Consider the following 16,476-nt stretch of genomic DNA (forward strand, 5'->3'; position numbering starts at 1 on the left):
CTAGAAATCAGGCAGCTCTTTTCTCATTCACCAAGAGGCACAGCTTTCACACACGCTCCAAAAGCATTCTGGAGTCATGCACTGCCTGCCGCTTTGTGGGGGCACAGAGTAACCAGTCGTCCAAATAAGGCAAGATTTGTATTCCCCTTGCCCATAGGGGGAACAGTACTGCACTCATGCACCTTGTGAAGACACAAGGAGCAATGGACAGACCTAACTGAAGAACCTTGAACTAGTAGGCTTGATTTCATAAACTGAAACGCAAAAACTTCCTGTGATGAACAGGAACATGAAAGTACATGTCCCTCAAACCAATATTCCCTTATTACAGACCGAATAACATTGGCAGTGCTCAACATTCGAAAGTGAAGAGCCTTCAGAAACAGATTCAGACTCCTCAAATTGAGAACTGGGTGAAATGCTGGTGACTGTTTATGAGGTGGTCGAAAGCCTTGAGCTTCAACAGCACAGGACCTCTGCGGGGTGGTGAGGTGGGCGTTGGCGGAAGTGTTGCTTCAGTTGCCTGTATTCTAATAGTAGGATTGTGCCATACCTGTGTCTGCTGGCGAGTGGCCTTTAGACAACTTCACCCTCTTTACCAGCAGTTCCAGGAACGATCCGAAGGTCCTTCAGAGTCTTTTTACAATCCTCAGGCAGGTAAATCCATGTGGCATTGCACATTTCCCCATAAAGCACTCAGAGAGCACCTCGAAGTCTGAATGATGTGAAAGATAAGGGGAGTCAAGAGTCCCTTCTACGATTCAAGATGTCCTCATCTTGCAGTCACTGTTAAAGGAGGGGCTGGTGCTACAGACTGAAGCGATTGGAGACGTTCAGCTCAGCCATTTCTAAAGAAACTGTCAGAGAGAGTGAATTCCCCTCAGAACGGGTCACACACACACAATTGTATTATTTCTGAATTTCTTTAAAATATTTACATTTAAAATCTAAAAAATACATTATATTTCGCATAAATTAAATGAAACATAATTTTTGTTATTGTAATGTGTCTGGTGACAAAAAGAGTAAAAAATAAACAATAGTTTAATACAGTGAAAAAAGTTTATTTTATTTAAATCAGAAAATACCATCATGATGTGTGAATGTCAGCTGATAATGTGATAGTGAGGCACGACATGGATGAATGTTGTTAAAGGAGTTGTGGGGGTGCTAACAGGAGTTATAGCAGGAGTCACTGGAGGAATTCTGCTGTACTTCATCCCCAGTGAGGATCATGTGACACACACACACGCACACACACACACACACACACACACAATAAAACCTATGCTGCCCTCTAGTGTTGAGTGTGTTTATTACAGACTCACAATGAGTGAATGTCTGTGTTTTTAATTATATTAATAGTGATTTGTATAGATATACTGTACATAATGTAAGGCCATTTTATGTTGAGGGTTAAAAAGGGATGAATTAAATTATCAATTTCCAGAGAGTGTGTGTAATGTTCGATTTCCTACTCTGAGGATGATTGACTTTCATGTCTTCCACAAAACATGATGATCAATTGCATCCCTAACCCTAATTGTAGAAAATGTATTATTATTATTAATGTTTGACACTGTATGTGTGTGTGTGTGTGGTCAAATGTGGTGCTGCAGCATGTGTGTCTGTTGTTGGGTCTGTGTGTGTTCAGTGTGTTTGGGGGGTCACGCCGCTGGTCTCGGGGTGGGGGGGTTAGGTGCATCGCCATGTAATCTGTATAAACCTCACCAGGAGAGACTGCCATTGTCCGAGCAAAACCAACGACACAGAGTTTGACCACACCGAGCTGAGATACCAGCACATTCTAGTCAAGTCATTATTATTTGTAAAGTACTTTTCACAATACACATAATTTCAAAGCAGCTTTACAAAAAATACACTGCAAGATATCAGCAATGTCAATAATATCACAGTGAGATCAAAGCAAGAATACTATGACGTTACTGCAATATCACTGCAAGATTAATGCAATATTGAGACATTGCTCTGTAATCACAGCAAGATCACTGTAACATCACAGCTAGATCAAGTTCATGTCATTCATCACTCACTATCAATCTCACTGCAATATTACTGTGAATTCCCAGCAAGGTGAGGTCACTGCAATATCACGGCAATGTCACTACGATGCCATTGCAATATTACAGTGTCATCACTGTGAAATCACTGTAACATCACTAGAATATCACAGCGACGCCACTGCAATATTACTGTGACATCACTGTAACATCACTAGAATATCACAGCGACGCCACTGCAATATTACTGTGACATCACTGTTAAATAACTGCAAGATCACGGTGATATTACTGCTACGCCACTGCAATATTACTGTGACATCACTGTTAAATAACTGCACTATCACGGTGATATCACTGCAATATTACTGTGACATCACTGTTAAATAACTGCAAGATCACGGTGATATTACTGCTACGCCACTGCAATATTACTGTGACTTCACTGTTAAATAACTGCAAGATCACTGTAACATCACTGCAATATTACTGTGACATCACTGTTAAATAACTGCAAGATCACTGTAACATCACTGCAATATTACTGTGACTTCACTGTTAAATAACTGCAAGATCACTGTAACATCACTGCAATATTACTGTGACATCACTGTTAAATAACTGCAAGATCACTGCACTATCACAGTGATATCACTGCTACGCCACTGCAATATTACTGTGACATCACTGTTAAATAACTGCTAGATCACTGTAACATCACTGCAATATTACTGTGACTTCACTGTTAAATAACTGCAAGATCACGGTGATATCACTGCTACGCCACTGCAATATTACTGTGACATCACTGTTAAATAACTGCAAGATCACTGTAACATCACTGCAATATTACTGTGACATCACTGTTAAATAACTGCTAGATCACTGTAACATCACTGCAATATTACTGTGACTTCACTGTTAAATAACTGCAAGATCACGGTGATATCACTGCTACGCCACTGCAATATTACTGTGACATCACTGTTAAATAACTGCAAGATCACTGTGACATCACTGTTAAATAACTGCTAGATCACTGTAACATCACTGCAATATTACTGTGACATCACTGTTAAATAACTGCTAGATCACTGTAACATCACTGCAATATTACTGTGACATCACTGTTAAATAACTGCTAGATCACTGTAACATCACTGCAATATTACTGTGACATCACTGTTAAATAACTGCTAGATCACTGTAACATCACTGCAATATTACTGTGACTTCACTGTTAAATAACTGCAAGATCACTGCACTATCACTGCTACGCCACTGCAATATTACTGTGATATCACTGTTAAATAACTGCAAGATCACTGTAACATCACAAGTTCAAGTTTGTCATTCATCACTCAAATCTATTAGAGGTGGGTACAGAAAGCTGTTGAGGTAGTAAAATACATAATATATTGCTACAAACTACTTACACACTATTAACTACATATAGTACGTCTTGAAGCTGCTGCACTAGTGCGCCACCATATTACTGGTAATTCTAGAAAAGCAATCTCTGCGAAAAGTTCAGTGCAACATGATTGTGACAGCACTTTACAGTACAGAAACACTGAGCTGATCACATGATTGTTTCCTCAGTCACTCACATTGTGCCAATGGCAGTAGGAAACACCCCTCAGGATCTGGTACAGGTGTTTCCGGACTTTGACTGGATCCAGTCCAGACGGGAATTGTTCCAGTTCATCCAGAACCATCTGTTCCACAAACTCAAACACTAGATACCAGTGATTGTTCGTTTCGGACGTCTACTTTGTGCATGACACAAGTAATTTTTCCAGCAATTGTTTACAGACTGATTGTTTCATTTTTAATTGACTATATCATAATTCCAGTGGGTCAGAAGTTTACATACAGTAAGTTAAATGTGCCTTTAAGCAGCTTGGAAAATTCCAGAAAATTATGTCAAGCCTTTAGACAATTAGCTTCTGATAGGAGGTGTGCTGAATTGGAGGTGTACCTGTGGATGTATTTTAAACTCAGTGTCTCTTTGCTTGACATCGTGGGAAAATCTAAAGAAATCAGCCAAGACCTCAGAAAACATTGTGGACCTCCACAAGTCTGATTCATCCTCGGGAGCAATTTCCAAACCCCTGAAGGTGCCACGTTCATCTGTACAAACAATAGTACACAAGTATAAACACCATGTGACCACACAGTCATCACACCGCTCAGGAAGGAGACGCATTCTGTCTCCTAGAGATGAACGTAGTTTGTGTGAAAAGTGCAAATCAATCCCAGAACAACAGCAAAGGACCTTGTGAAGATGCTGGAGGAAACAGGTGGACGAGTATCTAGATCCACAGCAAAACCAGTCCTATATGGACATCACCTGAAAGGCTGCTCAGCAAGGAAGAAGCCGCTGCTCCAAAACCACCATAAACAAGCCAGACTACAGTTTGCAAGTGCACATGGGGACAAAGATCTGACTTTAGGAGAAATGTCCTCTGATCTGATGAAACACATATTGAACTGTTTGGCCATAATGACCATCGGTATGTTTGGAGGGAAAAGGGTGAAGAACAGCATCCCAACTGTGAAGCATGGGGGTGCTGCAGGAGGGACTGGTGCACTTCACTAAATAGATGATGACATCATGAGGAAGGAACATTATGTATCTATATTGAAGCAACATCTCAAGACATCAGACAGGAAGTTAAAGCTCGGTCACAAATGGGTCTTCCAAATGGACAATGACCCCAAGCACACCTCCAGAGTTGTGGCAAAATGGCTTAAGGACAACAAAGGTCATGATATCGGAGCGGCATCACAAAGTCCTGATCTCATTCTGAGGTCTACAATCCTGACTCAGTTACTCCAGTTCTCTCTGGAGGAATGGGACACAATTCCAGCAACTTATTGTGAGAAGCTTGTGGAAGGATCCCCAAAACATTTGACCCAAGTTAAACAATTTAAAGGCAACGCCACCAAATACTGACAGTGTGTGTAAACTTCTGATCCACTGAAAATGTGATGAAAGAAATAACAGCTGAAATAAATAATTCTTCTCTATTATTCTGACAGTATAGACAAGAAAAACAATGTGTTAACATGATTTTACTGTGATAAAATCACTTACTAACTGCATCTGTGTGAAGTTACAGACAATTTTACAACTTTATTACCATGATGTAAATTTACTGAAAAAATTAAGACTTAAACATCTTTACAGCTCAAATAAGGCACAAGTTTAAACAGCAGAATTAATGTAAGTGCTTTTATTAAATTATAAGATTCACATTTCTGACTTTAAACCCTCCAAAAAGATTAAACACCATTGACTTCCATTGTGAAGTCTCACTGGAACACACAATTAAAGAAAAGGAGGAACTTGTATTGAACCGGAATATTCCTTTAAAATAGGAAAACCACATAATTAAAAATAAACACCAGGAAATTGAATGCAGCGGTTTGTTGCAGATTTCAGTCGTTTATTGAAAGCTGAAAACACATTCAAACAAAAACCTGCTGAAGCCGATGGAAGTAAAATCCAAACCCAGAACCAAACGCATGTGGACAGTGCAGTGAGAAAGTGCTTCAGAACTCGTCGCGCTCAGCAAACGGACATGTAAAGTGGCTTCGGTTAACAGAAGAAAATAAACTCATTCAGTAAAGAACTTCCAGCTTCAGTCTCCAAACTTATAAAAGCAGCCACAAGCAATCTGCTCATATCTGTACTGATCCAGGATCAGAACCTGTAATACTGGCAACACACTCACCAACACCGCTCACACGCTCGCTCACCAACACCGCTCACACGCTCACTCACCAACACCGCTCACACGCTCACTCACCAACACCGCTCACACGCTCACTCACCAACACCGCTCACACGCTCACTCACCAACACCGCTCACACGCTCACACACCAACACCGCTCACACGCTCACACACTCACTCACTAACACAGCTCACACGCTCACCAACACCGCTCACACGCTCACTCACCAACACCGCTCACACGCTCACCAACACCGCTCACACGCTCACTCACCAACACCGCTCACACGCTCACTCACCAACACCGCTCACACGCTCACTCACCAACACCGCTCACACGCTCACACAACAACACCGCTCACACACTCACTCACTAACACAGCTCACACGCTCACCAACACCACTCACACGCTCACTCACTCACCAACACAGCTCACACGCTCACCAACACCACTCACACGCTCACTCGCTCACTAACACAGCTCACACGCTCACCAACACCACTCACACGCTCACTCACTCACCAACACAGCTCACACGCTCACCAACACCACTCACACGCTCACTCGCTCACTAACACAGCTCACACGCTCACCAACACCACTCACACGCTCACCAACACCACTCACACGCTCACTCACTCACTAACACAGCTCACACGCTCACTAACACGCTCACTCACTCACTAACACAGCTCACACGCTCACTAACACCGCTCACACGCTCACCAACACCACTCACACGCTCACCAACACCACTCACACGCTCACCAACACCACTCACACGCTCACTCACTCACTCAGCTCACACGCTCACTAACACGCTCACTCACTCACTAACACCGCTCACACGCTCACACGCTCACTAACACGCTCACTCACTCACTAACACAGCTCACACGCCCACCAACACCACTCACACGCTCACTCACTAACACAGCTCACACGCTCACTCACTAACACAGCTCACACGCTCACTCACTAACACAGCTCACACGCTCACTAACACAGCTCACACGCTCACTCACTAACACAGCTCACACGCTCACTCACTAACACAGCTCACACGCTCACCAACACAGCTCACACGCTCACTCACTAACACAGCTCACACGCTCACTCACTAACACAGCTCACACGCTCACTCACTAACACAGCTCACACGCTCACTCACTAACACAGCTCACACGCTCACTCACTAACACAGCTCACACGCTCACTCACTAACACCGCTCACACGCTCACTCACTAACACAGCTCACACGCTCACCAACACCGCTCACACGCTCACCAACACCGCTCACACGCTCACCAACACCGCTCGCTCACTCACCAACACCGCTCACACGCTCACTAACACCGCTCACACGCTCACTAACACCGCTCACACGCTCACTCACCAACACAGCTCACACGCTCACTAACACCGCTCACACGCTCACTAACACCGCTCACACGCTCACTAACACCGCTCACACGCTCACTAACACCGCTCACACGCTCACTCACTAACACAGCTCACACGCTCACTAACACCGCTCACACGCTCACTAACACCGCTCACACGCTCACTAACACCGCTCACACGCTCACTAACACCGCTCACTCACACTCAATCACTCACTAACACCGCTCAACACACACTCAATCACTCACTAACACCGCTCACACACTCAATCACTCACTAACACTGCTCACACGCTCACTAACACGCTCACACGCTCACTAACACGCTCACTCACTCACTAACACAGCTCACACGCCCACCAACACCACTCACACGCTCACTCACTCACTAACACAGCTCACACGCTCACTAACACGCTCACTCACTCACTAACACCGCTCACACGCTCACACGCTCACTAACACGCTCACTCACTCACTAACACAGCTCACACGCCCACCAACACCACTCACACGCTCACTCACTAACACAGCTCACACGCTCACTCACTAACACAGCTCACACGCTCACTCACTAACACAGCTCACACGCTCACTCACTAACACAGCTCACACGCTCACTCACTAACACAGCTCACACGCTCACTCACTAACACAGCTCACACGCTCACTCACTAACACAGCTCACACGCTCACTCACTAACACAGCTCACACGCTCACTCACTAACACAGCTCACACGCTCACTCACTAACACCGCTCACACGCTCACTCACTAACACAGCTCACACGCTCACTCACTAACACAGCTCACACGCTCACTCACTAACACAGCTCACACGCTCACTCACTAACACAGCTCACACGCTCACTCACTAACACAGCTCACACGCTCACTCACTAACACCGCTCACACGCTCACTCACTAACACAGCTCACACGCTCACCAACACCGCTCACACGCTCACCAACACCGCTCACACGCTCACCAACACCGCTCACACGCTCACCAACACCGCTCACACGCTCACCAACACCGCTCACACACCAACACCGCTCACACGCTCACTAACACCGCTCACACGCTCACTAACACCGCTCACACGCTCACTAACACCGCTCACACGCTCACTCACCAACACAGCTCACACGCTCACTAACACCGCTCACACGCTCACTAACACCGCTCACACGCTCACTAACACCGCTCACACGCTCACTAACACCACTCACACGCTCACTCACTAACACAGCTCACACGCTCACTAACACCGCTCACACGCTCACTAACACCGCTCACACGCTCACTAACACCGCTCACACGCTCACTAACACCGCTCACTCACACTCAATCACTCACACTCAATCACTCACTAACACCGCTCAACACACACTCAATCACTCACTAACACCGCTCACACACTCAATCACTCACTAACACTGCTCACACGCTCACTAACACGCTCACACGCTCACTAACACGCTCACTCACTCACTAACACAGCTCACACGCCCACCAACACCACTCACAGGCTCACTCACTCACTAACACAGCTCACACGCTCACTAACACCGCTCACTCACTCACCAACACCGCTCACTAACACCGCTCACCAACACAGCTCACTCACTCACTAACACAGCTCACACGCTCACTAACACAGCTCACACGCTCACTAACACAGCTCACACGCTCACTCACTAACACAGCTCACACGCTCACTCACTAACACAGCTCACACGCTCACTCACTAACACAGCTCACACGCTCACTAACACCGCTCACTCACTCACCAACACCGCTCACTAACACAGCTCACACGCTCACTAACACAGCTCACACGCTATGGAACGCCAGGCAGTTCAAATATACGCGAATTTTAACACGTAGACAACGCGTAGACAACACGTCAACAACACGTTGTTTGCACGTTGTCAACGTGTTGTCTACGCGTTGTCTACGTGTTAACTTTTCACGCGTTGTTTACGTGTTGTTAACGTGTTGTTTACGTGTTGACAACGTGTTGTTAACGCGTTGACTACGCGTTAACAACACGTAAATAACGTGTCGATTTCATGTGATTCTGAGCCATTTGGCCACTTGTCCAGTTTGAAGGGGTGAGTGTTGCACATTTCCATTGGCTGCTGAGTAGTAGGGTTAAACCATTTCTGTAAGCCTGGGGGTTTGCCTGCCACTATTTAACATACTAAGGATCCTCTAATTTCTTGGTCCTTTTCTTTTGTGTGTAGCCTATAAAAATTTAATATTTGGATTGCAGTTAAGACTTAAAATAAATTGTAAAGTTATAAACCCATTTTCAAAAAGATAATTTGCCTCCTTTTGCTCCAATACTGCCTATTTTGGTAAACAAACCCATTAGAGGGAATTCATGCTTTTTACACCATTCATCAATCTTTAGTTTTCTCATTACATCAACAATTGTGTGGCTGCAAAGTTACAACAGTGGTACTCATTAAATGTTGGTTTAGGATACAGTCCATTGTAATAAATATGTATTTGGAAAACATGTAACTTTAGTCTTTGAACATTTTTATAGAATGTAGGTTATGACCCATGGAGGGCGGGGCATAACCTTATATCCCGATGAAATGGTAAAATAATGACAATGTCATGACATGATTTAACCAGGTGCTTTGGGTGGGAAACACTGTTAACACATTTAAGATGACAAGTCTTAATTTATATATATCAAGCAAGCACAGTGTGAATACTGCTGAAGATGCCTACTTCATTTCATAGACAGAAAAGGTTACAATCTGCATCTGACTCCATCAAAAACACCCACAGAGCTAGACAATCATGAGAAAGGTTTTTTTTTTTATTTCACAAACATAACATTTTAAAGATACCCCATCGATTGCCCATCACCCAGTCATTGGCCCATGGTTTTATAATGCAATCCAATAAAACACCACCAGAATAAGTAACCAGAGATCAATCAAGATCTTCCTGACAAAATCTCAAAAATATATTATATCCTTCACAAACATATCATTTATTTCAGGGCAATATTGTGTTCATATTGTTCGGTCTACACCACATAACTGGTAAACTGGTAATCAGAAGATCACTGGTTCGAGCCCCAGTCACCACCATTGTGTCCTTGAGTAAGGCACTTAACTCCAGGTTGCTCTGGGGGGGATTGTCCCTGTAATAAGTGCACTCTAAGTCGCTTTGGACAAAAGCGTCTGCCAAATGCATAAATGTAAATGTAGTGCTCAAGTTGCAGGATTAGCAAATTTGCTGATGTGTAAAGAGGACATGGTATGATATAAAGTCTGGCATTTCCCCATAATAGCATATTGCCGCAGTGCATGTCAAGAAAGATGGAGTTGCTTGAGAGGTGAAGACATGGGCTTGAACTCAACCGACTGTTAGGAAGCCTGTATTGGTAACAGTTTACATGGTGCAGAAAGGCATTAAATAAATTAAACAAATACAAAGAAATACAAAGGAATATCAGACTGAGATGATTATGACTGCAACAGATAGCAAAGAGAACGTGACAAGCGCTTTGTCTTCTCGGCGTGTTTGATGTAGGCGAGGAGAACCGAGGGATGACTGGTGTCTCAGAAGGACAATCTCTCCTGTTTGCGGCATCCATGGAGAGGGCAGATATTCTGATGGGGTCTGGCTGCTGCCGTCTTCTCCGTTTAAACTCTTCCTGCACACTGGACATGCTGTGTGGCCATAGAACAGAATATAGTTTACATTAGATTTGGGCAGTTTTATTTTAGTCCTATTTCACACAATGCTCATGCTGTTCTTTGACCATTGTCTGGCAAGTCAAATATACCTCAGCAAAATCCTCCACTGCTAATGTTAAATGACTGGTATAGTAGGGCAACTTCAGCATTGGTGATTAATTTAGCATCTAATAATGTATAGTTGATTGTAATTTGACATTCCTTTAAGGCAATTCTAAAGGTAAAGCTGGCAAAATTCTATATAAGAGCTTATTGTTCTGTGCCATTAACCTCCATTCCTCTCCAAACTATTAACACATTAATTAGCCACATATTTGCACTGGGCAACACTCTGTTCCTTCATTACAATAAACAATAGGAAATGTTTGAGTCGACCCCATATAAATGTTTCTACCAGGTAGCCAAAGCATGTTCTAAATTCCTTTAGGTCCTAATACCTGAATTGAGCAGTGTGAATATCATATAAAGTACTAAATGTCATTAAGGATCTGTTTTGTTTGTTTATTTTACAAAAGCACAACTCTCTTTGTTATGACGACTCACCATTTCCAGCCATGGTACAATACATTCTGAATGAAAGTGGTTACAGGGTAGCTGTCTGACTGGCTCTCCCACTGCGAAGTTCTCTCTATGCACTGGACATTCCATACAGCAGTCTACAGGAGAAAAATAAATGTTTATCAATACCACTGTGGTTAGAAGGGGTGGGGGAAATAAGTAAATAAATCAATACTTTGATGCATTGCGATGCGGAAGTGGAGGATTCCGAATGGATTCCCTAAATGTTAATTGGTAACTTAATGTCGACAGAACAAAAGAGGCAGAACTTGGAAGTGCAGCGCCAGACAGTTGGTGGTGTGCACATAAACCAGTGTTCCCCTATTCGGCACGTCGCTGCTCCTGAATTATGACTGCCTCTACAAAAATTTCACAGGGTTATCATTATCAAGTGCAACAAACAGACTGTATATAAAAGCAACTAATGATTTTCACTCGCACACCGTGTGAGCACGGTAACATTCATTACACATATGTGCAATTTTGTACGTAATGCAGTGTTTTAAACAAAATGGCTAACTGTGGCGCACGGCCCGGGGGTAGGTGGCAATTGATATTGACTAGTAGCTATGTACATAGTGCTAACCTCGGCCACCCAGCTGTAGGCTATTCTTAACATATCTATCCTTATTAACTAGGCTCCGTACATGCTTACTAATTTAATTGAAAGTGGGTCTCAGAAATTGACAGCATTGTGTTGAACAGATTTGCGCAGCGGTGTTCATGATACTAACGTTAACCATTCAACTTCGGAGTGATTCACTAATCTTCTCTGCGCGGAAAAGCCGGCAAAAATCCTTCCTCCAGTGCATGATCATGTTTTGATTCAGACTGCACAAAGAGGGGCCGTTTACAGACGGGTCAGTTGTCAATGTGTTTGTGTGAGATGGGGGGTTAGCGAGCGTTCCATAGAGGTGCTGAGCTGAATATATGCACTGCGCGCTAACACACGATATTGTGGCGGACCGCCACAAATAAATCAATGTATGGGAAACACTAATGTAACGTCAGTGCATCAAATATTATAATACAAAACAGACACACAGAAAACATCTCGGAATTAAGTAACATAACAAAAGGACACCTCAATTTATAAAAACCTGTTGACAGTTCAATAGACTAGGAAAAACTTTACAAAAACCTTAATATTAACTTGTGTCCCAACAACATGCATCTGTTCAGGATCTGTGCTTGTTTATACTGATGTCATCATACTTAATCAGATCCACAAGTCATGCACACCTGTACGGCAAAAACAAATTCATATTTGCATGCAGAATATTCACTCATAAAAGTGAATGAAATGCTTGCACCGTGAGAGCCCTGTTAATTATTCTGTTAGTTGAGTGTTTAGTCGCACTGGAACTAATTTATCATCTGCATATACCTGATGAGCTTGTGGTTCCCATCTATGTGCCACAGCGAAACACTACAATGCATACGTAATTAAACATACCTTTATGTGGGTGGAATGTTTCCATAGCAGGATGGAGGAAGAGACCAACTCTGAAAGTTGCAAGTCTTGTTTGCCCCCGTCGCTTTGGTCCTCTAATGGGAGTATTTTGTCTGAACATCCTCAGCCTGAAAAAGTGACAGAAAATGTGAGACCGGAAATGCAAAGCCAAAAGCCTATATAGACAATGTCCAGAAAAACATACATAACATATCCATAACTAATGGCAAGTGGTTAGTTGATGTTAAAATAGGCCTATTAAATATTATACACGCAAAGTGGTCATTTTAGGACATCCTCGGCTGCTTTAATCATAAGATGTACTATGTTAAACTTAGATGGCGCTTGTATGCAGTGAGGCAGAATTTTGGCTGAATACAAAAGCCATGTAAAGCATCTCATAAATCTGATGTATATGGAAAATCCAGCTCCTTGCCCCACAAATGGCTGCCTGACAAAGGATAACTAAACCAGTCAACTGACATCTAAACATGATTGCAACACACAAATTTGACCAAATAGACCAAATAGATCTACTACAACTGATGGGTGACAAACGACAGAATGACCACCATACAGCTACAGTCACACCGACCTGTTCACAGTTGGGGGCCTGGCCAGGGGGGCGATCCTTTCCCAAAGCATGGAAATGGTGATGTCAACAAGGTGTCATGTCTTATACAGAGATCTTGCGTTCACTTGACAAAGAATGCTACATTCAAAGATTAAACAATCAATAATATGACATGTTACTCGAAGGCAGGATGAAAGTTAGATAACGTTACTGACAGACCATAATTCCACTGCCATCAATAAATATTTTAAACTGAGCTGCTGAAACATTCGGCGTTAGTGCAGTCCTCCATTTATTAAAACCTTTAACTGCAGTAATGTTTCTATCAAAAGGTGCCATTTCCACGCATTGCATTTTTGCTAAGTTAGCTTGCTACGTAGTTAGGCTAATGTTGGCAAACACTACAACACACACTTCAACCCCAATGAAATTCACCGAGACGCAGAATATATTATTAACACCACTTTAACATTACATTACTTTACTTAAATTACTCCGTCAAATGTTTATTATGGTTAAGAGGAGACTCCAATAACATTAATAAAGTTGCATGAGGAACGCAAACTTCACGTTAAACATTTTGAAACACGGTGAATTGGGGTCCTTTACAGATATTTCCCAGCTAATTCAAAGTACTCCCCTTTCTACAAGACTCTCAGAAGAACTCGGCTGCTCCTGTCTGTTCTGAATTCGTTCAATTATATCTGTTACTCACGTAATCTTCGCGATTCAGCATACTGCACCGTCCGCATCCAAACAACCGGACTGAAGCAAGCCGCGCAGGTCTCACGCACAGATCAAAGAGGCTGCAAATGAGTGGAGGAGGGAGGCAGTGTTGTGATTGGCTGCAGCTTAACAAGCAATTAAGCAGCCTGTAACACTTGCACTTGTATTACAACACTAGAAACCAGAAGCTCCAAATGTTTAAGGTTATATGCACTGATTTTAGGTAGTTAAAAATAATTGGAATATAGGCTACCTAATTTATAATAAGTGTCCTGATGCACAGTTAGTTAAATGTAAGACATAATCACAAATTGTGTAATTATAATAATTTACTGAGAATTCAGTATAATCAAAACTGAGTTGAAGCAGCCAAATATGAGCAGATATAATCTAGGCAATGAGTGATAGGCCACAGTTTAACAATTATATCATGCTGCCTGCAACAGTTGCTCTACTTGGTTGGTTAAACCCAAAGGCCAGCCTATTGTAGCCATCAATGATTGTCTACTAGAGACATTATCTATTAATTAACTATTTTGATCATTTTCTTAAACCATCTGTTCAGAGGCTTCCATCATATATTAAAGATTGATTTATTCAACAAGATATCAACATTAAAAAAGTTACCCAATGATGTTATTCTGGCCACCTTAGATGTGGAAAGCCTCTACACAAATATCTTCCTTGTAAGAGGTCTTGAGGCTCTTGAGTATTATTTAAGACTGCACTGAGGAAGCACTACAACCCTGTACCTTTATTTGTGAGCTGATTTGGTCCTTAAACTGAACTACTTCTCCTTCATTTAAGTTTTCTTCCTACAATGTAAAGGAACATTAATGGGTTCTACTTTTGCACTGGAATATGATAATTTATATGTTTTTGTTTTTACCAAACGGGTGCCATTTCCACTAATTTTTCATGAAGAACAAATTTTTTTTTAAACCTACAAGTTGAAAGATATGTTAATCCTCCAAAAAACAAATATTTTTCCACCTCAGGCACAAAATCCTTATTAATATTATCCTTTTTATTCAGGCAAGGGAGCCTTTCTTGTACCACCCCGTTAGAGTAGTAATACAAGAAATAGATTTTTAAAATCTAATGTTTTCCTAATAGTAAAATGTCCTTTTTGGAAACCATCAATAGAAAGTCTGTAATTTAATAAAAAAAATGTATTCTTAGATTTTTAATCTTAAAATATGAATTTGACACTTCAATGGCCTCATTGTTTGTACTGAAAAAACAAATTCACTTAAAAAATACAAATAAAGTTACATTTATCTGATTAGTCCACACAACAAGAACATCATTCAACATTCATTTCTGTAACATTTCATTTCCTTTCCATAAAATTTTAACAAAATGCCCCTGTGACGGGGCGGTAACTGATGTGGCGGGTGGTTCACTGTTACAGGGTGGTATGGACAATGTGTTTCTCTATATGATCTGCTGGTTTTAACCTTTATAAAACTGGGGGATGGGAAACATTAAAATTGGAGATGTAATGGAAAACGTTGGTCATGCTCTGAATACCTGAAAAGAGCATCATAATGGTGAATGTGAGAGTCGCATCCACACATCCCTCTAAACTACAAAAAAAGCTGCTCAAAGAGTACCCAAAGAGGTTGGATGGATAAAGATACAAAGATATTATTAGAGAACATTGCTATTACATTCAGAAATGGGGATGCAAACTTTAGAACCAATGATATTTTGAACATTTTACAAAAAAATTATGAACAAACAATTTTTGAACAATTTATTCCTTGTAATAATGAAGAACATTTTCTAGACTTTGTTCATATACATCACAATACTTTTTGCATTCAACTGTATAAAAGGAAGTTGTACAATAAATAAAAAATATAAATGATGAGTCAGTGAAAGAGATAGTGAGAGAGTGAGTGAGTGAGAGAGTGACTGAAAGATATAGTGAGTGAGTGAGTGAGTGACTGAAAGATATAGTGAGTGAGTGAGTGAGTGAGTGAGTGACTGAAAGATATAGTGAGTGAGTGAGTGAGTGAGTGAGTGACTGACTGACTGACTGAAAGATATAGTGAGTGAGTGAGTGACTGAGTGACTGAAAGATATAGTGAGTGAGTGAGAGAGTGAGTGAGTGAGTGAGTGAGTAAGTGACTGACTGACTGACTGAAAGATATAGTGAGTGAGTGAGTGACTGAGTGACTGAAAGATATAGTGAGTGAGTGAGAGAGTGAGTGAGTGAGTGACTGACTGACTGACTGAAAGATATAGTGAGAGAGTGAGAGAG

The 16,476-nt window shown here is 42.0% G+C and overlaps 1 protein-coding gene across 3 annotated transcripts; it reads right to left on the bottom strand.

Annotated features, from left to right (window-relative positions):
• Positions 1 to 9,892: 9,892 nt before the first annotated feature.
• On the bottom strand, positions 9,893 to 14,508 carry LOC127625563 (E3 ubiquitin-protein ligase RNF126-like). 3 transcript variants are annotated; one of them, XR_007968299.1, is made up of 5 exons: positions 14,197 to 14,508; positions 13,503 to 13,619; positions 12,911 to 13,035; positions 11,440 to 11,552; positions 9,893 to 10,869 (listed from the first exon to the last, which is right to left on the bottom strand). XR_007968299.1 is itself a non-coding variant. In XM_052100877.1 (4 exons), exons 1-4 carry the CDS (start codon positions 13,550 to 13,552, stop codon positions 10,843 to 10,845), a joined length of 315 nt encoding a protein of 104 aa, XP_051956837.1. In that variant the 5' UTR covers positions 13,553 to 14,180; the 3' UTR covers positions 9,894 to 10,842. The 3 variants fall into 3 exon arrangements, 1 of the variants encoding a protein (XP_051956837.1); XM_052100877.1 differs by lacking the exon at positions 14,197 to 14,508 and having other exon boundaries at positions 9,894 to 10,869; positions 13,503 to 14,180; XR_007968298.1 differs by lacking the exon at positions 13,503 to 13,619 and having other exon boundaries at positions 9,895 to 10,869; positions 14,197 to 14,290.
• Positions 14,509 to 16,476: the final 1,968 nt, after the last annotated feature.

This window comes from Xyrauchen texanus, chromosome 31, assembly GCF_025860055.1.
Source record: "Xyrauchen texanus isolate HMW12.3.18 chromosome 31, RBS_HiC_50CHRs, whole genome shotgun sequence".
Lineage (NCBI taxonomy): Eukaryota > Metazoa > Chordata > Actinopteri > Cypriniformes > Catostomidae > Xyrauchen > Xyrauchen texanus.

Excerpts from the sequence above, each read along its gene's own strand:
- LOC127625563 (XM_052100877.1), bottom strand. The coding sequence starts at position 13,552 with ATGCTTTGGGAAAGGATCGCCCCCCTGGCCAGGCCCCCAACTGTGAAC. Across the intron at positions 13,036-13,502 it reads AGGCCCCCAACTGTGAACAG|GCTGAGGATGTTCAGACAAA; the intron begins GTCGGTGTGACT and ends TCACTTTTTCAG. Across the intron at positions 11,553-12,910 it reads AACATTCCACCCACATAAAG|ACTGCTGTATGGAATGTCCA; the intron begins GTATGTTTAATT and ends TTTCTCCTGTAG.